At 54.6% G+C, this 24,128-nt stretch overlaps 2 protein-coding genes across 3 annotated transcripts; one reads left to right on the top strand and one right to left on the bottom strand.

The window, feature by feature from the left end:
* Window positions 1–632: 632 nt before the first annotated feature.
* LOC138736388 (leucine-rich repeat-containing protein 20-like) lies at window positions 633–20,785 on the top strand. Of its 2 annotated transcripts, none has more exons than XM_069885853.1 (5): window positions 633–920; window positions 6,883–6,967; window positions 13,804–13,953; window positions 15,878–16,045; window positions 19,664–20,785. In XM_069885853.1, the coding sequence occupies exons 2-5, from the start codon at window positions 6,898–6,900 to the stop codon at window positions 19,795–19,797; spliced, it is 522 nt and encodes a 173-aa protein (XP_069741954.1). In that variant the 5' UTR covers window positions 633–920; window positions 6,883–6,897; the 3' UTR covers window positions 19,798–20,785. The 2 variants fall into 2 exon arrangements, with proteins under 2 accessions (XP_069741954.1, XP_069741955.1); XM_069885854.1 differs by lacking the exon at window positions 633–920 and adding an exon at window positions 936–1,034.
* Window positions 1,099–6,864, bottom strand: LOC138737326 (uncharacterized). Its single transcript, XM_069888081.1, has 3 exons — window positions 6,835–6,864; window positions 3,307–3,927; window positions 1,099–1,941 (listed from the first exon to the last, which is right to left on the bottom strand). Exons 1-3 carry the CDS (start codon window positions 6,862–6,864, stop codon window positions 1,099–1,101), a joined length of 1,494 nt encoding a protein of 497 aa, XP_069744182.1.
* Window positions 20,786–24,128: the final 3,343 nt, after the last annotated feature.

The following is a 24,128-nucleotide window of genomic DNA, read 5'->3' as shown; positions in this document are numbered from 1 at the left end:
CCCCTTACTTTCCTCCCTCCTCCATCATCTCCCTCGTCTACTTCCTCTCTGCCATTTCCTTCCCCCCTCCCCCACATCCTAACCCTCCTCTGGGCAACCCAACCCTCCCCTGACTCCATCCTAGATCCTTCTCTCTGACCCTTTCATCTTGTCCCTCCTACGTGACCATCTCACTCTCAGTAACAACTCCAAAAAACCCTCCCAAATATGACCACCCATGGATTGATCAGCCTCCACCCTGAACTACACTACTGCATCACCCCCCTCTCCTCATCCAACTTCCTCTTCCCTCCTTATGGCTCTCCGCTCACCATCTGCTCCCTCTCTCCCCACACTATTCCCTCCCTCTCTTTTTTCCCTCCTTCTCCCCCACACTATCCTCTTCCTCACTCACTATCCTCTCCCATCTTTTCTTCTCCCCTCACTATCCCCTCCCTCTCTCCCTCACTATTCCCTCCCTCTCTCCCTCACTATTCCCTCCCTCACTATTCCCTCCCTCTCTCCCTTCCTCTCTACCCTCTATCCCCTCACTAACCCCTCCCTCTCTCTCCCCCTCACTAACCCCTCCCCCTCTCTCCCCTCACTATCCCTCCCTCTCTCTCCCCTTACTATCTCCTCCCTCCTCTCTCCCTCTCTCTCCCCTCACTATCTCCTCACTCTCTCCTCACTCCTTCTCCCTCTCCCCTCACTATCCCCTCCCTCTCTTCTCCCCTCCCTCTCCCCTCCCCTCTCTCTCCTCACTAACCCCTCCCCCTCCCTCTCCCCCTTCCCTCCCCTCTCCTCCCTCTCCCCCTCCCCTTCCTTTCCTTCCCTCCCCTTCTCTCTTCCCCCCTCCCACTTCCCCCTCCCCAGCCCCAGACGAACCGGGAGTATCTGCACTCTTCGCCCCGGCTCTTGGATGAGTGTCGGCGCCGGATCGAGTTGAGTTGAAGGCGGGGCCGGGCTGTGAGCGGCCCAGGAGCCGCGGGCGGCGCTGAACGGGGCTTCGGGACCCTGTGTCCGGCATCCGGGCGGCGCTGGGAGCGGGTGTCAATGTGGGCGCCCCTCACTCCTCTTACCCCACACTCCCCCTCCCTATGCACCCCCCCGCTTCCCCTATCACTCCTCCACCCTTCCCCCGTCCCCATCTCCCTGTCCTCCGTCTCCCTTCTCCCTCTCCCCCCGTCTCCATCCTTCCCCCGTCTCCCTTCTCCCTGTCCCCCCCGTCTCCCTTCCCCCTGTTCTTCCCACCCCCGTCTCCTTTCCTCCTGTCCCCCGCCCCCGTCTGTCTCCCTCCTTCGCCCCGTCTCGCTCCTTCGCCCCGTCTCGCTCCTTCGCCCCGTCTCGCTCCTTCGCCCCGTCTCGCTCCTTCGCCCCGTCTCCCTCCTTCGCCCCGTCTCCCTCCTTCGCCCCGTCTCCCTCCTTCGCCCCGTCTCCCTCCTTCGCCCCGTCTCCCTCCTTCGCCCCGTCTCCCTCCTTCGCCCCGTCTCCCTCCTTCGCCCCGTCTCCCTCCTTCGCCCCGTCTCCCTCCTTCGCCCCGTCTCCCTCCTTCGCCCCGTCTCCCTCCTTCGCCCCGTCTCCCTCCTTCGCCCCGTCTCCCTCCTTCGCCCCGTCTCCCTCCTTCGCCCCGTCTCCCTCCTTCGCCCCGTCTCCCTCCTTCGCCCCGTCTCCCTCCTTCGCCCCGTCTCCCTCCTTCGCCCCGTCTCCCTCCTTCGCCCCGTCTCCCTCCTTCGCCCCGTCTCCCTCCTTCGCCCCGTCTCCCTCCTTCGCCCCGTCTCCCTCCTTCGCCCCGTCTCCCTCCTTCGCCCCGTCTCCCTCCTTCGCCCCGTCTCCCTCCTTCGCCCCGTCTCCCTCCTTCGCCCCGTCTCCCTCCTTCGCCCCGTCTCCCTCCTTCGCCCCGTCTCCCACCTTCGCCCCGTCTCCCTCCTTCCCCCCGTCTCCCTCCTTCCCCCCGTCTCCCTCCTTCCCCCGTCTCCCTCCTTCCCCCCGTCTCCCTCCTTCCCCCCGTCTCCCTCCTTCCCCCCGTCTCCCTCCTTCCCCCCGTCTCCCTCCTTCCCCCCGTCTCCCTCCTTCCCCCCGTCTCCCTCCTTCCCCCCGTCTCCCTCCTTCCCCCCGTCTCCCTCCTTCCCCCGTCTCCCTCCTTCCCCCGTCTCCCTCCTTCCCCCGTCTCCCTCCTTCCCCCGTCTCCCTCTGTTCCCCCCCCGTCTCCCTCTGTTCCCCCGTCTCCCTCTGTTCCCCCGTCTCCCTCTGTTCCCCCCGTCTCCCTCTGTTCCCCCCGTCTCCCTCTGTTCCCCCCGTCTCCCTCTGTTCCCCCCGTCTCCCTCTGTTCCCCCCGTCTCCCTCTGTTCCCCCCGTCTCCCTCTGTTCCCCCCGTCTCCCTCTGTTCCCCCGTCTCCCTCTGTTCCCCCGTCTCCCTCTGTTCCCCCCGTCTCCCTCTGTTCCCCCCGTCTCCCTCTGTTCCCCCCGTCTCCCTCTGTTCCCCCCGTCTCCCTCTGTTCCCCCCGTCTCCCTCTGTTCCCCCCGTCTCCCTCTGTTCCCCCCGTCTCCCTCTGTTCCCCCCGTCTCCCTCTGTTCCCCCCGTCTCCCTCTGTTCCCCCCGTCTCCCTCTGTTCCCCCCGTCTCCCTCTGTTCCCCCCGTCTCCCTCTGTTCCCCCCGTCTCCCTCTGTTCCCCCCGTCTCCCTCTGTTCCCCCCGTCTCCCTCTGTTCCCCCCGTCTCCCTCTGTTCCCCCCGTCTCCCTCTGTTCCCCCCGTCTCCCTCTGTTCCCCCCGTCTCCCTCTGTTCCCCCCGTCTCCCTCTGTTCCCCCCGTCTCCCTCTGTTCCCCCCGTCTCCCTCTGTTCCCCCCGTCTCCCTCTGTTCCCCCCGTCTCCCTCTGTTCCCCCCGTCTCCCTCTGTTCCCCCCGTCTCCCTCTGTTCCCCCCGTCTCCCTCTGTTCCCCCCGTCTCCCTCTGTTCCCCCCGTCTCCCTCTGTTCCCCCCGTCTCCCTCTGTTCCCCCCGTCTCCCTCTGTTCCCCCCGTCTCCCTCTGTTCCCCCCGTCTCCCTCTGTTCCCCCCGTCTCCCTCTGTTCCCCCCGTCTCCCTCTGTTCCCCCCGTCTCCCTCTGTTCCCCCCGTCTCCCTCTGTTCCCCCCGTCTCCCTCTGTTCCCCCCGTCTCCCTCTGTTCCCCCCGTCTCCCTCTGTTCCCCCCGTCTCCCTCTGTTCCCCCCGTCTCCCTCTGTTCCCCCCGTCTCCCTCTGTTCCCCCCGTCTCCCTCTGTTCCCCCCGTCTCCCTCTGTTCCCCCCGTCTCCCTCTGTTCCCCCCGTCTCCCTTCCCCCTGTTCTTCCCACCCCCGTCTCCTTTCCTCCTGACCCCCGCCCCCGTCTGTCTCCCTCCTTCGCCCCGTCTCGCTCCTTCGCCCCGTCTCGCTCCTTCGCCCCGTCTCGCTCCTTCGCCCCGTCTCCCTCCTTCGCCCCGTCTCCCTCCTTCGCCCCGTCTCCCTCCTTCGCCCCGTCTCCCTCCTTCGCCCCGTCTCCCTCCTTCGCCCCGTCTCCCTCCTTCGCCCCGTCTCCCTCCTTCGCCCCGTCTCCCTCCTTCGCCCCGTCTCCCTCCTTCGCCCCGTCTCCCTCCTTCGCCCCGTCTCCCTCCTTCGCCCCGTCTCCCTCCTTCGCCCCGTCTCCCTCCTTCGCCCCGTCTCCCTCCTTCGCCCCGTCTCCCTCCTTCGCCCCGTCTCCCTCCTTCGCCCCGTCTCCCTCCTTCGCCCCGTCTCCCTCCTTCGCCCCGTCTCCCTCCTTCGCCCCGTCTCCCTCCTTCGCCCCGTCTCCCTCCTTCGCCCCGTCTCCCTCCTTCGCCCCGTCTCCCTCCTTCGCCCCGTCTCCCTCCTTCGCCCCGTCTCCCTCCTTCGCCCCGTCTCCCACCTTCGCCCCGTCTCCCTCCTTCCCCCCGTCTCCCTCCTTCCCCCCGTCTCCCTCCTTCCCCCGTCTCCCTCCTTCCCCCCGTCTCCCTCCTTCCCCCCGTCTCCCTCCTTCCCCCGTCTCCCTCCTTCCCCCCGTCTCCCTCCTTCCCCCCGTCTCCCTCCTTCCCCCCGTCTCCCTCCTTCCCCCCGTCTCCCTCCTTCCCCCCGTCTCCCTCCTTCCCCCCGTCTCCCTCCTTCCCCCCGTCTCCCTCCTTCCCCCGTCTCCCTCCTTCCCCCGTCTCCCTCCTTCCCCCGTCTCCCTCTGTTCCCCCCGTCTCCCTCTGTTCCCCCGTCTCCCTCTGTTCCCCCGTCTCCCTCTGTTCCCCCCGTCTCCCTCTGTTCCCCCCGTCTCCCTCTGTTCCCCCGTCTCCCTCTGTTCCCCCCGTCTCCCTCTGTTCCCCCCGTCTCCCTCTGTTCCCCCCGTCTCCCTCTGTTCCCCCCGTCACCCTCTGTTCCCCCCGTCTCCCTCTGTTCCCCCGTCTCCCTCTGTTCCCCCGTCTCCCTCTGTTCCCCCGTCTCCCTCTGTTCCCCCCGTCTCCCTCTGTTCCCCCCGTCTCCCTCTGTTCCCCCCGTCTCCCTCTGTTCCCCCCGTCTCCCTCTGTTCCCCCCGTCTCCCTCTGTTCCCCCGTCTCCCTCTGTTCCCCCGTCTCCCTCTGTTCCCCCGTCTCCCTCTGTTCCCCCCGTCTCCCTCTGTTCCCCCCGTCTCCCTCTGTTCCCCCCGTCTCCCTCTGTTCCCCCCGTCTCCCTCTGTTCCCCCCGTCTCCCTCTGTTCCCCCCGTCTCCCTCTGTTCCCCCCGTCTCCCTCTGTTCCCCCGTCTCCCTCTGTTCCCCCCGTCTCCCTCTGTTCCCCCCGTCTCCCTCTGTTCCCCCCGTCTCCCTCTGTTCCCCCCGTCTCCCTCTGTTCCCCCCGTCTCCCTCTGTTCCCCCCGTCTCCCTCTGTTCCCCCCGTCTCCCTCTGTTCCCCCCGTCTCCCTCTGTTCCCCCCGTCTCCCTCTGTTCCCCCCGTCTCCCTCTGTTCCCCCCGTCTCCCTCTGTTCCCCCCGTCTCCCTCTGTTCCCCCCGTCTCCCTCTGTTCCCCCCGTCTCCCTCTGTTCCCCCCGTCTCCCTCTGTTCCCCCCGTCTCCCTCTGTTCCCCCCGTCTCCCTCTGTTCCCCCCGTCTCCCTCTGTTCCCCCCGTCTCCCTCTGTTCCCCCCGTCTCCCTCTGTTCCCCCCGTCTCCCTCTGTTCCCCCCGTCTCCCTCTGTTCCCCCCGTCTCCCTCTGTTCCCCCGTCTCCCTCTGTTCCCCCGTCTCCCTCTGTTCCCCCGTCTCCCTCTGTTCCCCCCGTCTCCCTCTGTTCCCCCCGTCTCCCTCTGTTCCCCCCGTCTCCCTCTGTTCCCCCCGTCTCCCTCTGTTCCCCCCGTCTCCCTCTGTTCCCCCCGTCTCCCTCTGTTCCCCCCGTCTCCCTCTGTTCCCCCCGTCTCCCTCTGTTCCCCCCGTCTCCCTCTGTTCCCCCGTCTCCCTCTGTTCCCCCCGTCTCCCTCTGTTCCCCCCGTCTCCCTCTGTTCCCCCCGTCTCCCTCTGTTCCCCCCGTCTCCCTCTGTTCCCCCCGTCTCCCTCTGTTCCCCCCGTCTCCCTCTGTTCCCCCCGTCTCCCTCTGTTCCCCCCGTCTCCCTCTGTTCCCCCCGTCTCCCTCTGTTCCCCCCGTCTCCCTCTGTTCCCCCCGTCTCCCTCTGTTCCCCCCGTCTCCCTCTGTTCCCCCCGTCTCCCTCTGTTCCCCCCGTCTCCCTCTGTTCCCCCCGTCTCCCTCTGTTCCCCCCGTCTCCCTCTGTTCCCCCCGTCTCCCTCTGTTCCCCCCGTCTCCCTCTGTTCCCCCCGTCTCCCTCTGTTCCCCCCGTCTCCCTCTGTTCCCCCCGTCTCCCTCCGTCCCCTGTTTCCCTCTATCCCCCCGTCTCCCTCTATTCCCCCCATCTACCTTGCAACCCCTTTCTCCACAATCCCCACTCCCTCCCCTCCTCCTCCTCTCCCCCATCTACCTTGCAACCCCCTTCACAATCCCTCTCTCCCCCCTCCCCACTCCCTCCATCTACCTTGCAACCCACATCTTCCTTGCAACCCCCATCTTCCTTGCAACCCCCATCTACCTTGCAACCCCCATCTACCTTGCAACCCCCATCTACCTTGCAACCCCCATCTACCTTGCAACCCCCATCTACCTTGCAACCCCCATCTACCTTGCAACCCCCATCTACCTTGCAACCCCCATCTACCTTGCAACCCCCATCTTCCTTGCAACCCCCATCTTCCTTGCAACCCCCATCTACCTTGCAACCCCCATCTACCTTGCAACCCCCATCTACCTTGCAACCCCCATCTACCTTGCAACCCCCATCTACCTTGCAACCCCCATCTACCTTGCAACCCCCATCTACCTTGCAACCCCCATCTACCTTGCAACCCCCATCTACCTTGCAACCCCCATCTACCTTGCAACCCCCATCTACCTTGCAACCCCCATCTACCTTGCAACCCCCATCTACCTTGCAACCCCCATCTACCTTGCAACCCTCATCTACCTTGCAACCCCCATCTCCCCCACAATCCCCGCCCCGTCTCCCCTGAATCCCCGCCCCATCTCCCCTGACTCCCCACTCCCCCGCTCTCCCCTTTCCTCCACCCCTACTCTCCTCGCAACCCCTTTCTCCCCTGCAACCCCCTCTCCAACTCCCTCTCCCCACACCCCTATTCCCCCACATCTCATGTTTCTCCCATCCACATCCCATCTCCCACTGCTCCCCCTCCACTCCTGCACCATTCTCCCCCACACCCTTTCCCCACACCCTGTCTCCCTTATTTCCCCAAACTCGTCCCATGCCACGTCTCGCCTCCGTGAAGTGGGAGGAGTTTTATTTTTGAGCCATTGATAAATGTTCTCCGGACCAAACCGCAACGGATGGTCGTTGTGAATTAATCATGTTTGCTTTGCGTTACAGTCTGACGTTGTGACAATGGCCAAGGATGCAGCTCGGGTTGCTCGGATCGTCAACGAGACCGTGGCAGAGCGCAGGAATCGGTTGGGTAAGTCCCTGAGGTGATGTGAGCTTCAGGACTCGTTGGGACACAGCTGATGTTCCCACTCTGGGATCGAGGGTCAGTTTGTCCCTGTAAATAGCAGTGTAAAATGACCTTGGTTTCAGCTGCCTTGGCCAGCTCTTGCTGGAAGCATGGCTCCACTTACAGCAACTGGTGCTACAGGGAACCTGAGGACAGTGAGCAGAAATGCCAAGCAGGAGGAACAGGTGAAATATGAGGATAAGCTAGCCAATAACAGAGGAGGAGAAAAGCTTTTTCAGATATCGTGTAGCTACGCTCCGCTCGAAAGAAGTCACACATGTAGTGTAGTCAGGTTAAGCTCTGAGTTTTATTAGGACTCAGGCCCAACTTTTATACTTGCACCGTTCTCGTCATGGCCCCCCTTGGCTGACGTCACCACATGCATAACCAAAGTGGGTACTTTTCTGCATAACAATACACTTCTTCCTCGTCCGCTCTCCCTGTTGGCTGTGCAGCAAGGCCAGCGCCAATTTGGGGTCGCTGGCCTTTAAGCTGCCCTTGCCGTTCACCCGCCGGTTCACTTGTTGGGGGCCAGTGCTGCTGCATGGGCTGTTGGCCTTTGGTTGCGGTCACCGCCCAAAGCGCTGGCTTGATCGCACGGCAGTGTGCCACCACATGACCCAACCCTCAGAACCGGTGGTATTGTCCTTGGTGCCTAGAGGGAAAGTCTCTGCGACCTTCGGTGGCCTGCCTCTTCGGCGTGGTGCTGGTGTCTCAACTGATCCAGGTGTGCTGACTTCAGCATGTCCGTGCTGAAAACCTCTGTCTTACATCCGACCTCCAGCTCGAACGTGGCTCCATTGTTACCGATGACCTGGAACGGACCCTCTACAGCAGTGGATGATGTGGACCCCTGTGAATGAAAACATACTCACAGTCTTGTAGGTCTTTGGGTACATTGGTCCTGGCGTGTCTGTGCCTGAAAGGTGGAGTCGGGGCCAGATTGCTGACTCTTTCCCTCAACCTGCAGAGGAAAGCTGCCAAGTCTTCCTACTGTCCGCCTGGGGTGGTACGAATTTCCCCGGAGCCACCAGTGGAGCTCTGTAGACGAGATTGGGGAAGAGATGTTGAGGTCCTTCTTGGGTGCTGTGCGGATACCCAACAGTGCTCATAGTAGTTCGTCTACCCAGTTAGGTCCTTGGAGTCTGGTCATGAGTCTGCTTTAAGGTGCCTGTAGAAGTGTACTGTGGGTGGTGGGCTGTTGTGTGATGTGGAACGGTAACCCGAACCGTGCCACCCAGGACGAGATGAGGGCCCTGGTGCACGAGGCAGGACTGCTTCTGGCGACCTGGTGAAGCAGCCGACTATTGTGAACAGGTAGCGGAAACCCTGGGTAAGGTCCTACTGTGTCCACGTGGATGTGGTTGAACCTTTGTTGGGGGTGAGGTGTGGTCTTGGATGTTTGGCACTGTGTGGATGCCTTCGCCCACACACTGACCTGTTTCTGAAATCCATGCCACACGTATTTGCTTACCACCAGCCAGACCATGGTCTTGATGGGTGGATGGAATTGAAAACCTGACACCTCCAAGCCTGACCGGTGGCCATGTCGCACAGGAAGGTGGGTGTTGCCTGTGCCGACTTGGATATCCTGGAGCTGCAGACCCGATATGGCAGTCCTGTATTGGGGCATCTCCTTGTCGCTCTGCAGCACCTCCGCCAGTGCCACGAAGTCCACTCCCCTTGATAGGGCGTGGATACATTGTCTGGACAGTGTGTCGACCACCACTTTGTCCTTGCTGGAGACGTGCCTTATATCTGTGGTGTAAGACAGGTGTTGTTGCTGGCGGGCCAACCAGGGGTCTGAGACCTCAGTCAAGGCGAAAGTCAGAGGCTTGTGGTCTGTGAAGGACCTGTCCTCTAGGAAGTACTTGAAGTGGCAGATGGCTAAGTACAGTGCCAGTAGCTCTCTGACGAAAGCACTGTTCTTCAGTTCTTGAGGCCGCTGAAGAAAGCCAGCGGCCGCCAACTTCCTTCGATCTGCTGCTCCAGAACTCTGCTGATCGCCATTCCTGAGGTATCCACTGTTAGGGCTGTTGGAGCGTCTGACCTGGGATGTGCCAGGAGACTTCATGAAGGCTTCTGCTGAGTCCTCATCCCATGTGATGTCCTTCGCCTTGCCTGCCATCTGGGTGAACAAGGGCTGCATGATGCAGGCAGCTGTAGGGATGAACCTGTGATAGAAATTGATCATCCCCATGAACTTGTGTAGTCCCTTAGTTGTGTTGGGTTTGGGAAACTTCAGGATGGCCTCCATTTTACTGGGTAGGTGTGGCTCCTTCCCTGGTTATCCTGTGGCTCAGGAAGTCGATGGCCTCCAACCCAAACTGACATTTGGCTGGGTTGATGGTCAGGCCGAACTTGCTCAGTTGGGTGTAGAGGTTGCAGAGGTGAGCCATGTGTTCTTGTTGGTTCCTGCTCGCCACGAGGATGTCGTCCAGGTACCTGAAGGTGCCATCCAGAACTCGGCCCACTGTGTCCATGAGCTGCTGAAAGATCCGTGCTGCGTTCTTCAACCCGAATGGCATTCGAAGAGGCTGAACTGGGTGACGATGGCGGTCTTGGTATATCATCGGGGTGCACTGATGATATCCCCGCACAAAATCCACCTTGGAGAAGATCTTTGCCCTGTGCAGGTGAGCTGCAAAGTCCTGGATGTGCAGCACGGGGTATCGATCTGGTATTGAGGCCTCGTTGAGCCAGCCCCCAGTTGCTTTGGGTACCATGTGCAGGGGAGAATCCCATGGGCTATCCGACCGCTGTATGATGTCGAGCTCCTCCAGCTTCCAGATCTCCTCCTTCGCCAGCTGGAGCTTCTCCAGAGGAAGGTTTCTTGCCCTTGGAGGAAGGTTTCTTGCCCTTGGAGGAAGGTTTCTTGCCCTTGGAGGAAGGTTTCTTGCCCTTGCATGAAGCGGAGTGTCCTGGGTCAGGATATGGTACTGCACTCCATGTTGGGGCAGCATCATGGTGAATTGGGGGGTGAATACTGCAGGGAACCTGGCCAGGACACTGATGTATTCGTTGTCCACTCGCTGTACAAGAGTCCAGGTGGAGTGCTGGGAGCCTGGTATCTTTGAGGGGGAAGGTTTGAAAAGTCTTGGCATGGACCAATCTCCTTCCCTTGAGGTCCACCAGCGGGCTGTGGGCGCGCAGGAATTCTGCTCTTAGGAGCGGCTGTTCCACTGTGCCCAGTGTGAACACCCATGAGAAGAGGCTGCCTCCCAACTGCAGTTGGGCCTTGTGGGTACCGTAGGTCCAAATCGTGCTGTTGTTGGAGGCCCTCAGCTTGGGTCCCAACTGGTGTCCTGTTCCGACAGAGGAAGGATGCTGACCTCCGCTCCTGTGACCACAAGGAAGTGTCGGTCCCAAATGTACAGGAGGCTGTCTTGGTGGCCAGCTCTCGTGGCCATTAGTGACGTCTGGCCCCAGCGTTTCCCTGAAACGTGCATGGCGGCCTTCATTGGCGGGCTCCGGCACCCCATCACTGGTGCCTGGGTTACCTCCCCTGGGTCGCTGCTGTTTTCTCAGCAGCTCTGCACGGTTCTGGCTGCGGGGTTTAGTGACGAACTCCACAGAAGCCAAGCACCCTCTCTTCTGTTTCCGCAGAACGTCCACTCATGAAATCCGCATCAGCCAGGAGCAGTTGGATACCCTTGGGCAGTTGCTCCAGGGATACCTGCTCGAACATGATGCAGGGCTCATGTTTGCCCAGGAGGGCCAGCATCTTGTTCATGAGGGCTGACGGAGGCCTGTCCCCTAGCCCGTCCAGGTGGAGCAGACATGTCCTTCTCTCATGCCATGAGAGCCCAAAAGTCTCGATCAGCAAGTCCTTGAAGGCAGTGTACGCACCTTCCAAAAGGGGCTCCTGGATGAAGTTGGCCACCTGGCCTGCTGTGTCCTGGTCTAGGGCGCTCACCATGTGGTAGTACTGAGTGGAATCTGCTGGATCTGGAACCGTGCCTCAGCCTGGTCAAGCCACACTCGTGGTTGATTAGGGGTTACAGAGAGAAGGCGGGGACGGGGTACTGAACTTTAAGATCAGCCATGATCTCATTGAATGGCGGAGCAAGCTCGAAGGGCCGAATGACCTACTCCTGCTCCTATCTTCTATGTTTCTGTGCTTCTATGTCCAGAAGGTTGGCAACCTGAGACCAACCGCGTTGACTGCAGCCTGTTCACTCATCGCTGGGTTTAGATGCCGTCTAAACCATCAGGGTCACCAATTGTAGCCACGTGCTACTCGAAAGTAGACACACACACACATAGTGTAGTCAGGTTAAGCTCTGAATTTTATTCGGGCTCAGGCCTGACGTTTATACTTGCACCGTTCTTGCCATGGCCCTCCTTGCCTGACATCACGACCCGCATAATAAAAGTAGGTTTCCTGCATGTGGGTACTTTCCTGCATGACAATGCCCTTTTTCCCTGCCTGCTCTCCCTGTCTATTGCCTGTGCAGCAAGACCAGCGCCATTTTGGTGTCGTTGGCCTTTAAGCTGCCCTTGCTGTTCACCTGCTGGTTGGCTTGTTGGGTCCAGTACCGCTCGGCGGGCTGCTGGCCATTGGCCGTGCACGCCGCCCGGAGCGCTGGCTCAATCGCCACGGAGGCGGGCTGCCTCAATAGAAAGAGCAAAAGAGGACGGTCATTTGGACTGCAGGAAAATTATGCTGGGAAGATAGTAATGAGGGACAAGGGAATGATAGCTAAACTTAGGGTGACACAGTTGGTGTAGTGTTTAGTGCAACACTGTTACAGCGCCAGCAATCGGGACCCGGGTTCGAATCCTGCGGTGTCTGTGAGGAGTTTGTACGTTCTCCCCATGTCTACCTGGGTTTTCCCCGGGGGCTCTGGTTCCCTCCCACCGTTTGAAAATGTACCGGGGGTTGTAGGTTAGTTGGGTGTAATTTGACGGCACGGATTCATGGGCTGAAATGGCCTGTTACCAGGCTGTAGGTCTAAATTAAAAATTAAATTAAAATTAAAACTCTATTTAGTGTTGGTTTTCACTTAGGAAGATGCCAGCAGTTCCAGAGGGTCATGGGGCAGAAATAGGTGTCGGTGCTGTTACTGAGGAGTAGGTGCTGGGGAAGTTATGTCTGACGGTGGATTAAAGACCCCACACCCCAGGGTTCCTAAAGAGGTAGCGGAGGAGATTGTGGAGGCTTTGGTAGAATCAAGGATTCTGGAGTGATTCCAGAGGAGTGGGAAGTTGCAAATGTCACTCAGGAAGGGAAAGAGGCTAAAGACAGGAAATTATCGGCCAGTTAGTCTGACTTCAGTGATTGGCAAGATGTTGGAATCTATTATCAAGGATGAGATTTTGGGGTATGTGGTGGCACAGGGTAAAATAGGCAGAAATCAGCAAGGTTTCCTTCAGGGGAAATCTTGCCTGACAACCCTGGTGGAATTCTTTGAGACAGATGAAGGAGAGTCAGTGGACGTTGTTTACTTGGATTTTCGGAAGGCCTTTAACAAGGTGCCACACATGAGGCTGATAAGCCAGGTATGAGCCCATAGGATTGTACGAAAGATATAAACATGGATAGATGTTTGGCTGACCAGCAGGAGGCAGAGTGGAATAAAAGTGCCCTTTTCTAGTTGGCCGCCAATGACCAGTGGTGTTCCACAGCGCTCAGGGCTTTTCTTCACGTGATATATGTCCATGGTGCACAGAGGTGCACCAAAGAAAAGGTACAAGGACTGCCTAAAGAAATCTCTTGGTGCCTGCCACATTGACCACCGCCAGTGGGCTGATAACGCCTCAAACCGTGCATCTTGGCGCCTCACAGTTTGGCGGGCAGCAACCTCCTTTGAAGAAGACCGCAGAGCCCACCTCACTGACAAAAGGCAAAGGAGGAAAAACCCAACACCCAACCCCAACCAACCAATTTTCCCTTGCAACCGCTGCAATCGTGTCTGCCTGTCCCGCATCGGACTTGTCAGCCACAAACGAGCCTGCAGCTGACGTGGACTTCTTACCCCCTCCATAAATCTTCGTCCGCGAAGCCAAGCCAAAGAAAAAAAAAGAAAAAAATATGTCCATGGATTTAGATCATGGAACTGATGGCTTTTAGGCTAAGGTTTTGTTTTAGACATGCAGCACGGCAACAGGCCCTTTCTGCCCACGAGTGCCGCCCAATTACAGCCGATTGATCTGTAGTCCCATGATCCTCTGATTCGTTGTTTTCCTCCTGACAGCTGATAACCTCTTTCAGGTCACCACAGAGTGCTTTTTTTTCTCTTATTCCAAATGAAACATTAGACAGCCAGTCCTCTCTTGCATGAACCACAAGGGCCTTGACCAGGCTGAACTAAGCACTTACAACCCATCTTCCAAATGGGGTTTTCCACAAGCTTGTCCTGTTCCAGTCCCAGCTGCTGTTACTGTCTGTAACACTGTAGAAGTGATCTGTGTGTGTGTGTGTGTCTCTCTCTCTCTCTCTCTCTCTCTCTCTCTCTGAAAGAAAGCCTAATTGACTCTCTCTGCTTGCAAAACCACATGATCCTCTCAGAACAGCAGTTCCCTCCAGACAGAAGGCGACTCCGATAAGCTCTTTCATCTGTTGCCTTTTTGTAAACAACAGTCCATTAGTGATGTCTCTTGGGCACTCTCCAAAGCATTTGCAAAGGCTCTGAGGCCCCGACATGTTTAGCATTAGCAGAGCTCCAGTATTTTAAATAAGATCTGTTTTAAAGTGTTTCTATGTGACCTACACTAACAAATCTTTCCCAATTTATCTCCCAAAAACATAACTATATACTCTGTCACACAGCATACATTTGTGACCGTTGTTTTCCCAGACCTCTCAAACTGCAAGCTGACCACTTTTCCAGTTGCGCTCTTCAAAGTCATGGAGGATGTGTTGGGGAACATTCAGTTCGTCTCTCTGGAAAACAACGAGCTGAACTCCATCACTGGAAGCTTTATGACCAACTTTAACCAGTTGCAGGGTAAGCTTTCTCCAGGTTACCGATGCTGTACAAATGACAACAAGAGTTGCAGCTGGTTGACGCTGAGTAAATGCCGTTATTTCCCATCAACTGAGAGCGTGTCACTATAAAATGATACAATTCCCTGGGAAGGGAGACCAAAACTGGACCCTGCATTCCAGCTGTGTTTCACTGAGGCCACGAAAACTTGTTTATTTTTGCACTCAAATAATCTTGCATTAAAATTGAAGAGAGGCAGTGTTTTGTTGGTGTGTTGACCATGCGTGAATCAGAACAAAAAAGATGTGATGAAGTGGCAAAATCATTTGTCACAGTGATGGGCCCCTCTGTCCCACCTCCCTCATCTGTGTCAACCGCACTGCGTTCTCCCACTTGCATGTGTCCATCTTGGCCTTTCCTATCTCAGCTTTCCAAATACCTTTCCAAGTTTTGCTAATGACCACCTCCACTGATGCCTCTGGCAGCCTGTTCCAGAGGCCTACCACCCTCTCGGTCACAAATACTCTTCAGAGTTCTTAAGTCTGCACCATTTAGTTTTAGATTCCTTGCTCTGGGGAACGACTGATTATCCTGTCTCGGCTCCTCGTAATTTTAAACAGTAAAGTCACCCCTCCAACCTCGTGTGTTCCAGTGAGACTAACCCAAGCTTATCGAATGTCTCCTTATAACCAGTCCTCCATTTCAGGCCGCGTCCTGGCAAATCACGTATACCCTCTCTACAACCTCTCCATCTTCTTGGAGTGATCAGAACTGTAATCCAAATGCGATCTAACCGATGTTTTGTATATCTGTAGCCTGAAATGTCAGTAATATATCTTTACCTTCCATGGACGCCTCAAGACCGGCTGGGTTCTTCCAGCATTTCTGGTTTTACTACAATCACAGCATCTGCGGATTTTTATGTATCACTTGCAACTCTTATACTCAGTGCCAATAAAGACAAGTGAACCTAATCTTTAGCCATCTTTGTCACCACTATCAGGGCCTTGGGCCTAAGGCCTCTGGACAACATCACTGCTTGGGGCTCTACCAATTACTCAATGCTTGACTCCCCCCCCCCAACATGCATCACCATGGACTTCTCTGACAAACCTTCGTATGTCACTGCTTCAGCCAATTTTCCTATTGCATCCTCGGAAATCCTTCCTCCCTCTCTGTTATGCCATTCATTTTTGTTTTACTGTCAGAGAAACACTCATTGCCCCGCCTTCCATCACCAATCAGTATTGGATCCAGCGATCCCGAGGAGCTTGATATAAAAGAGAAGCTTTGGGATGAAACACAAAAGTTCTGCAGATGTTGAGATTACAGTAAAAACACAAAAATGCTGGAGGAACTCAGCCGGTCTTGCAGCATCTGCGGGAGGTAAAGATATGTGACTGACCTTTTTGGCCTGAGCCCTTCTTGAAGGTATGAGTGAAAAGCAGGCAGGTGTCTGAATTAAAGACGGGAGAGAAATGGTGATAAATGGGAGGGGGAAGAGAACAGACCAACAAAAGGTGTTAATTTGATCTGATAAGAGGAAAGGTGAGAATTGATTTGGGCTCTGTGAAAGGAGACTGGTAAATGGGGAGAGAGATGGAGAGACCTAGAGGAAATGGGGAAAAAGATGGGGGGGGGGGAGAGGTTCAGTGGAAAGTGGAGGTCACTGTTAATGTCATCTGGTTGGAGCGTGCCCAGATGGAAGATGAAGTGTTGTTCCTCCAATTCACGGGTGGTCTCAGTCTGGCTGTGAATGAGCCCATGGACAGACGTGTCAGCGGGGAAAATGTGGGGGGGTTTCAGGTGGAAACCCTACATTGCTACAAATCTGCTTCCACAGATGATCATCGACCCACTAACTTCCTCCGTTTCAATATGGGGTTTTGATCTCTTCTGTTTCTATTTTCCTTTTTGGTAAATTTTCCAAAATCTTTGTCCTCAGAGCTAAACTTTGAAGGCAATTTCCTGAAACAGCTACCTGATGAAGTTAAGACTCTGAAACACTTGAAAACCATAAACCTTGCACGGAATAAGTTCTCTGTCTTCCCAGACCAGCTCACAGAGCTGACAACCTTGGAAAATATTAACCTGGAAGCAAATGAGATTAATGGTGAGTACTGATCAGAGTGGGGCGGGTGCTGATCAGGGTGGGGTGAGTGCGGATCACGGAGAGGTGGGCGTGGATCAGGGTGGGGTGGACATGGATCAGGGCAGGGTGGGTATGGATCAGGGTGGGGAGGGAACGGATCAGGGCAGGGTGAGGCAGGGTGGGTACAGATCAGGGCAGGGTGAGGCAGGGCAGGGCGGGTACAGATCAGAGCAGGATGAGGCAGGGTAGGGCGGGTACAGATCAGAGCGGGGCGGGTACAGATCAGAGCGGGGCGGGTACAGATCAGAGCGGGGCGGGTACAGATCAGAGCGGGGCGGGTACAGATCAGAGCGGGGCGGGTACAGATCAGAGCGGGGCGGGTACAGATCAGAGCGGGGCGGGTACAGATCAGAGCGGGGCGGGTACAGATCAGAGCGGGGCGGGTACAGATCAGAGCGGGGCGGGTACAGATCAGAGCGGGGCGGGTACAGATCAGAGCGGGGCGGGTACAGATCAGAGCGGGGCGGGTACAGATCAGAGCGGAGCGGGTACTGATCAGAGAGGAGTGAGTACTGGTCACGAGGGGTGGGCACTGATCACGGCAGGGTGAGACGTCTGGGTGGGCACTGATCAGGTTAGAGTGGGTACTGATTAGGGCAGGGTAAGTACTGATCAGGGCGGGTCAGGTACTGGCGGGTCAGGTGTGGCGGGCGCTGATCATGTCAGGGTGAGACAGGACAGGGCGGGTATGGATCATGTCAGAGTGAGACAGGACGGGGCAGGAATGGATCAGGGCGGAGCGTGTACGGATCAGGGCAGAGCATGTACGGATCAGGGCAGGGCGGGTCCAATCAGGGTTGAGCGGATACGGATCAGGGTCAGGCGGGAACAGATCAGGGTGGGTGGATGGGTCCAATCAGGGTGGGGCAGATACGGATCAGGGCGGGCATGTCTGATCAGACTGGAGCAGATACTAATCAGGGTGGGGTGGGTATGGATCAAGGCGGGCAGGTGGTTCCGATCTCCTTGGGGTGAGTCATTTGTTCATTTTCTTTTGAGGTTGACTTGTCTGGGTAGCACACAGACAGCAATTTTCACTGTGCCTTGTACATGTGGCAAGAAACAGCTTAATTCAATTCCAGCACTTGGGGCAAGACTTGCTGTTACATTGGCTGCTGGGCCAACATGGCCTGTTTCCGCTCCGTAAATGGTTATATGGTTTGGGGCAGATTTGCCTGTAATCCTCTCTTAGGTCATTCCATATAACCACTTACAGCACAGAACAGGCCAGTTCGGCCCTACTAGTCCATGCCATAACAAATTCCCACCCTCCTAGTCCCACTGACCAGCACCCGGTCCATACCCCTCTAGTCCTCTCCTCTCCATGTAACTATCCAGTCTATCCTTAAATGTAACCAATGATCCCGCCTCAACTACGTCTGCCGGAAGCTCATTCCACATCCCTACCACCCTTTGCGTAAAGAAATTTCCCCTCATGTTCCGCTTATAATTTTCCCCCTTCAATCTTAAACCATGCCCTCTAGTTTGAAGCTCCCCCACTCTTAATTGAAAAAGCCTATCCACATTTACTCTGTCTGTCCCTTTTAAAATCTTAAACACCTCTATCAAGTCCCCTCTCAATCTTCTATGCTCCAGAGAAAAAAGCCCTAGTCTGAACAATCTTTCCCTGTAAATCAAACCTTGAAATCCTGTCAACATAATGCATATGTTTTAGTCTTGCTCTGTTTTGGAGAAATATTGGACAGATATTTTCTGGACTTTGTCCATTCTACTGGGTGTTAGATTGCCACCTAATCCATTGACTTCTATTTTTGGAATGATAGTTGCAGGGGTGGATCGAGTTCCCACTTTTGTATATCTTACTACACCATTGGCCTGAAGAGCTATTCTCTTTAAATGGAAAGATCCTAATTCACCGGCTCTATTTTTGTATTTTGACTTCACTTTCCAGACTGTTGGTGGATTTGTGTTGTTTTTGTTATTGGCGAAGACCAGATAAATAGTTAACATTGATCTGTTGTGAATTCTTTGTTTAGGCTGCCCAGCCTATTTTTTTTGTTGCTTTCTTTTGTTTATTTTGTTTGGTTTGATGGGGCTTTAACAATGATTTCTTTTTTCTCTTTTTTTGAATATTCCAAATTGAGGAGAAAGGGACAATATTGTTCAACATGTTACATGTCATGTTATGTATTGCAATATTTTGATGTTTCTGTTTTACTATTCGATTCTGGACTCTATTCTCCTCAGATATTGTTTACTGATTAGGGATGTTTAATAAAAAGATTGAAAAAGAAAGAATAAGTTTGCAGTTGGCATGAAGGTTGGAGTTGAGGATAGTGTAGAAGGTTGTCACTGGTCCCAGCAGATTACAGGCAGGATGCAGGTGGAGTTCAATCCGGATAAATGTGAGGTGATGCATTTTGGAAAGTTGAAGGCAGAGTACAGGGTTAATTGTAGGATTCTTAACCATGTGGAAGAACAGAGGAAGGGACCTTGGGGTTTAAATCCACAGATCTCTCAAAGTTTCAGGGCAGGTTGATCGGGCATCATTAATCCAAGGATTGAGTTCAAAAGCCGAGAGGCAATGTTACAGCTTGAAAAAACTGTGGTAAGACCACACTTGGAATATTGTGTTCAGTTCTGCTGGCCTTATTACAGGAAGGATGTGGAAGCTGTGGAGAGGGAGCTGAGGAGATTTAGCAGGAGAATGGAGAATGTGTTTTATGAGACAAGGATAACAGAGCTGCTGGGGCTTTTATTCCCTTTGGAGTGAAGAAGGATGAGAGGTGACTTAATGTGAGGCATAGATAGGGTGGACAACCTTTTGTTGGGACGTCAATGGCAAATGCCAAAGGGCCTCTGTTTAAGGTGAAGGGAGGGAAGTTTCAGTGAGACACTGGGGGTACTTTTTTTTTTTACACAGAGAGTGGTGGGTGCCTGGAATGCATCGTCAGGGGTGCTGTTGGAGGCTGCAACAATAGGGGCGTTTAAAAGATACAAGAAGCATTTTCTGATGCACTAGTGCTGACCTCTTCATTCCCTCTCCTGACGTTCTTGAGTTTTGAATGAAGAGTGCAGAAGTGCTGGAGAAACTTAGCGGGTCACTACCTTCCATGGGAAGTAAAAGGTGGTTCACATTTTGGGCCTGAGCCCTTCATCAGGAATGTGGGCCCAAAACCGTTACTGCCCACGGACACTGCGTGACCTGCTGAGTTTCTCCAGCACTTTCGGGTGTTGCACTGGAATATTAATGCTGAATGCCTTCAATCATTTTGAAGTGCTCGACTTTGATCTTTGATGCCGTTATCATGAGCATTTGGTGGCACGGTTAGCCCAACACCATTACAGCGATCGGGACCTGGGTTCCCTCACTGACTGTAAGGAGTTTGTATGCTCTCCCCGTGTCTGCATGGGTTTCCCCCGGTGGCTTCAAATTGAACAGGTGTTGTAGGTTCATTGGGCGCCATGGGCTTTGTGGGCCGGAAGGGCTTGTTACCATGCTGTATGTTTAAATTAAAATTAAAACAGCAAAGTAACCAGTGATGGTGAATTATGAGGTACATTTGGGATGTGCAAGTTTATTCCAAGTAAAAGAAAGATTACCTTTTTATTTTCCAGAGGTGCCAATGGGGCGTCTGAACTCGATGCCATCCCTCAAGTTGCTGAATATGAAATTGAATCCTCTGAACATAGCAACCCAGGCTGCAGAGCAGATGGAATTAACATTTGAATTGCTGGTGACAGCTGAATAACTAGTTAACGTGGATTAGAATCTGAACTTTGATGCTTGAGGTGATCCTTGCTGTGCACCAAGCAACCATTTGGTTTGTGTGATGATGTGCCGGGATTTGGATGGTGTGCAGTGACATTCCCTGAGAGTGGGCGCGAGGAGACCAGGGAAGTGGATGTTTCAAACCAATGGTGAAATGCCCGAATGCATTGATCTCCAGTTTTAACCTGCTTACCAGGTTTGAGTCTCCTTGGACTGGATTTAGAGCAGAACATGAAAGTCTTCAGATGCTGCGATTGTAGTAAAAACACAGGTCTTGCAGCTCCAAGGAGGACAACTTCTTCAGGATAAGTGCCCCTCAAAGAGGTTTTGCAGTGGAATAGCGTGAAACTTGAAAGTCTGCAGACACTGACCTGCTGAGTTCCTCCCACGATTCTGTTTCATTTAATTCAGTTCCTCCACTCTTTGAGGGATGCCTACCCTGAAGAAGGTCTCCTCCTCCAAATGCTGCAAGACCTGCTGAGTTTCTCCAGCACCTCTGTGATTTTACTGGATTTATAATGAGCCTGATTATATCTGGATTACAAATTATTTTCACTGGAGAAGTAACTATACAATACAGAAATTAATAGTCCTGTCTGGGCATCCAATAGTTATCACCCTGTAAAATCCATTATTGAAGAACCTGGGGATAGCATGATTAGCACGATACTGTTACAGCGCCATCGATCGGGGTTCGAATCCCCCACTTGTACGTTCTCCCAGGGGATTCAGGTTTCCTCCCACCCTTCAAAACGTACCAGGGTTGTAGGCCAATTGGGTGTAATTGGGCAGCATGGGTTTAAATGGCCAGAATTGGCTTCTAAACCATGTCGTAAATAAAGAAAAAAACTTTCAATTAGAATAAATTCCCCACGAGTTGGATTGTTTTTGAAATTGTAGTGTTGCCTGGTTGATGAAAAATAACTGCATGGATTTACAATTTGAATTAAAGGACTGGGTGCGTTTGATTTGTGCTGTTCTGATTGTGCCCAGAAATTCTCCAGGGACCAGGCCGGCTGGAATTCAGAACGATGAGGGGATTTTGTGGAAAGATATAAAACTATGAAAGGGCTGGATAAGATAGAGGCAAGAAAGTTGCTTCCACGAGGTGAGACTGAAACTAGGGGCCATAGCCGCAAGATTCGCGGGATTAGATGCTTCATTAGAGAATGTCTGCTTAAATATATTTAAAACGTGGTTGAATTTTTGCATCGATTACAGGTTATGGGGAACAGAGTAGCCATGATTTTAATGACTGGAGGAGCAGGCTTGATGGGCCGGATGGCCAACCCCTGCTCCCATTCCTGATGTTCCTGTGCACAGAGTGGGGCCACCACACTGGCCGAACTCATCGTTAACCACTCAGACAGACTTGTGGGAGCAAGTGCAGTATATAAATGTGCTGGAAAACTCAGCAGGGCACGCAGCATCCATGGGGGTAATGTTTCGGGTCTGAGCCCTTTGTCAGGAATAAGAGAAAAAAATAGATGGTGAGTGGGAGAGGAGGGAGGAAGGGGCAAGGGGAAGAGCATAGGCTGGATACAGGTGGGAGGGTAGAAGAGCTGAGAAGTGATGGGGAGAGGACAGATGGTAAAAAAGGGTGGTTCTCTGATAGAAGGACGGGAGGGGGCACGTGGGTGGAATGGGGGGGATCTGGATGGGGGAAGGGGTGGGACAGAGTGGGGACATGGGTGAGAGGAGGGGATGGGTGGGAGAGGGGGATGTGGGTGGGATCAAGGTTGGGGAAGGGGTGGGACAGGGAGGGGGGACGTGGGTGGGACGGGAGATGGGGATGTGGAGGGGACAGGGTGGAGTGACGTGGGTGGGACGGGAGATGGGGGGGGTACGTAGGCAGGACGGGAGATGGGGGGATGTGCGGGGATGGGAGATGGGGGGACATGGGTGGGACAGGAGAACTCAACTTTCCCCATCCTGGCAACAACTGTAAACCTGTTCCCTTATAATATCCTTCCTATAGTTTAGTGACCAAACCTGCACACAATATTCCAAGAGTGGCCTCACCAACGCCTTGTAAAACTTCATCTTTAACGACCCATGTACCTGCACCCTCTGCTCTTTAGGGCCCTGCCATTTACCCACGTGCAACACCCTCGCAGTTCTCCAAGTTGAACTGTATCTGCCATTCCTTAGTCCATTTCCCCATTTGATCCAGGAAACCTTCCTCACTGTTCCCCTTAGCACATATTTTTGTGTCATTGGTAAATTTACTCACCTTGGCACAAACATCCTTGTTCAAATCGTCGATGTACATTACAAAAAGCAGGGGTCCCAGCACTGAACCCTGAGGCACTCCATTGGTCATTGTCCGAGAGTGTTCTAGAGTCCAGGTGGGGGGCTGGTAGCTTGGCTTCCCCTAGAGGCAGGATCTGAAAGGTCTTGGCGTGCACCAGGCGCTGTCCCTTGAGATCGACCAGCAGGCATTGGGCATGAAGGAAGTCGGCCCCTAGGAGCAGTTGCGCCACTGCCGCGAGGGTGAAGGTCCATGTAAAGCGGCTGTTGCTGGACCGAAGGGGGATGGTGTGGGTCCCAAAAGTTCGAATGTAGAACTGTTGGCTGCCCTCAGTGCTGGGCCCTGTTTGCCATTGTGGGTGTCGAGGCCTGGGGGGGGGGGGAGGGGTAGGATGGTCATTTTGGTGCCTATGTCAACCAGGAAACGCCTGCCTGACAAGGAGTCTCAGACGTGAAGGAGGCTATCACGTGGGCAACCGTCGCAGCCATCAACAACAGTTGGTCAGGGCATTTCCTGAAAACCTGCAAGGTGGGCAGCATCGATGTGCCTCCGCACTCCATCACTGATGGTGGAGCAGAACTGTCCCGGGGTGTTCCCTCTCCGCTGGCCTTGATCTCGTCAGGGGTTGTTCGTGGGACGCTGATGTGGTCTATGATGGTGCCAGTGTCCTCCTCTTTCCAGAACATGTCTGCTTGGTCTGCGACGCTCTGAGGGTCATTGAAGTCCTCGACTGTGAGCAACAGCCGTATATCCTTGGGCAGCTGCTCCAGAAAGATCTGCTCAAAGAGCAGGCAAGGCTTGTGGCCCTCGGTCAAAGTGAGCATCTCACTCATTAGGGTGGACGGAGCCCTGTTCCCCAATCTGTCCATATGGAGCAATCAGGTGGTGCGCTTGGGATGGGAAAGCCCAAAAGTGAGGGTTAGTAGCTCTTTGAGGGCCACGTATTTGCCTTGTTCCGGAGGCTGCCGTAGGAAGTCTACGACCCTTGCTGCTATGTTCTGATCGAGGGAGCTCATGATGTCGAAGTAGCGGGTGTCTGACAATGAAGTGGTGAAGCTGGTCAAACCACACGTGCAGCTGCAACACCAAAAACATTGGGAGCCTGAGAGAGACCATGTCGATGGTCGCTTGATCCATCATCTTCGGGTCCAACTGCCTGTTGGACCTGTCAGGGCCACCAATGTACCATTTGCACTATACAAATGTGGCGAAGAATCACACACACACACACACCAAATCCTTGGAATTGAGACTGGTTTATTGCTCTGGCCATCATGCTTATATGGGCCCCAGGCGCTGACATCAGAGCCGGCGTTCCTGCCACAGTTCCCCATCTTCCTGCTGTGCAGGAGGCCACCTGGAATGGTGTCACCCCCAAGTCTGCATGGTCGCCGCATTTGTTAGGGCATCTGCGTCTCCATGCGTGGGCTGCTTTTATGCGGCACCTTAGAACCATAGAACATTACAGCACAGAAACAGGCCTCTTCAGCCCTTCTAGTCTGTGCCAAACCATTTGTTTTTGCCTAGTCCCAGTCCATTAGCTCTTCATGCCTCTCCCATCCATATTCTTCTTAAATGTTGAAATTGAGCCTGCTTTAGCTGGAAGCTCATTCTACACTCCCACCACTCTGTTAAGTTCCATCTAAACTTTTCCTCTTCACTCTTAACCCATGTCCTTTGGTTTGTATCTCACCTACTCTCAGTGGAAAAAAGCCTATCTACATTTTCTCTGTCTATCCCCCTCGTAATTTTAAATACTCTATCAAATTTCCCCTCATTCTTCTATACTCCAGGGAAGTCCTAACCTTTCCCGTAACTCAGTTCTTGAGTCCGGGCAACATCATAGTAAATCTTCGCTGTGCTCTTTCTATCTTATTGATATCTTTCCTGTAGTTAAGTGACCAAAACTACACACAATAGTCCAAATCTGGCCTCATCAATGTCTTTTCCAACTTTAACAAAACATCCCAACTCCTGTACTCAATGCTTTGATTTATGGCATCCAACCCTATCCTCTTGTGACACCACTTTCAGGGAATTATGTATCTGTATTCCCTGAC

The sequence above is a fragment of the Narcine bancroftii genome, chromosome 6, assembly GCF_036971445.1.
Source record: "Narcine bancroftii isolate sNarBan1 chromosome 6, sNarBan1.hap1, whole genome shotgun sequence".
Taxonomy (NCBI): domain Eukaryota; kingdom Metazoa; phylum Chordata; class Chondrichthyes; order Torpediniformes; family Narcinidae; genus Narcine; species Narcine bancroftii.
The sequence above is the reverse complement of the archived record's forward strand: the minus strand, read 5'-3'. Positions and strand labels throughout refer to the sequence as shown.

Bases quoted from the DNA above. Each gene is read 5' to 3' on its own strand.
- LOC138736388 (XM_069885853.1), top strand. From the start codon at position 6,898: ATGGCCAAGGATGCAGCTCGGGTTGCTCGGATCGTCAACGAGACCGTG. The intron at 6,968-13,803 runs GTAAGTCCCTGA...TTGTTTTCCCAG, and splicing joins AGAGCGCAGGAATCGGTTGG to ACCTCTCAAACTGCAAGCTG. The intron at 16,046-19,663 runs GTGAGTACTGAT...TTTATTTTCCAG, and splicing joins GGAAGCAAATGAGATTAATG to AGGTGCCAATGGGGCGTCTG.
- LOC138737326 (XM_069888081.1), bottom strand. From the start codon at position 6,864: ATGATTAATTCACAACGACCATCCGTTGCG. The intron at 3,928-6,834 runs GTTTGGTCCGGA...AGACGGGGGAAG, and splicing joins CACAACGACCATCCGTTGCG to GAGGGAGACGGGGGGAAGGA. The intron at 1,942-3,306 runs GTGGGAAGAACA...AGACGGGGGAAG, and splicing joins CAGGAGGAAAGGAGACGGGG to GAGGGAGACGGGGGGAAGGA.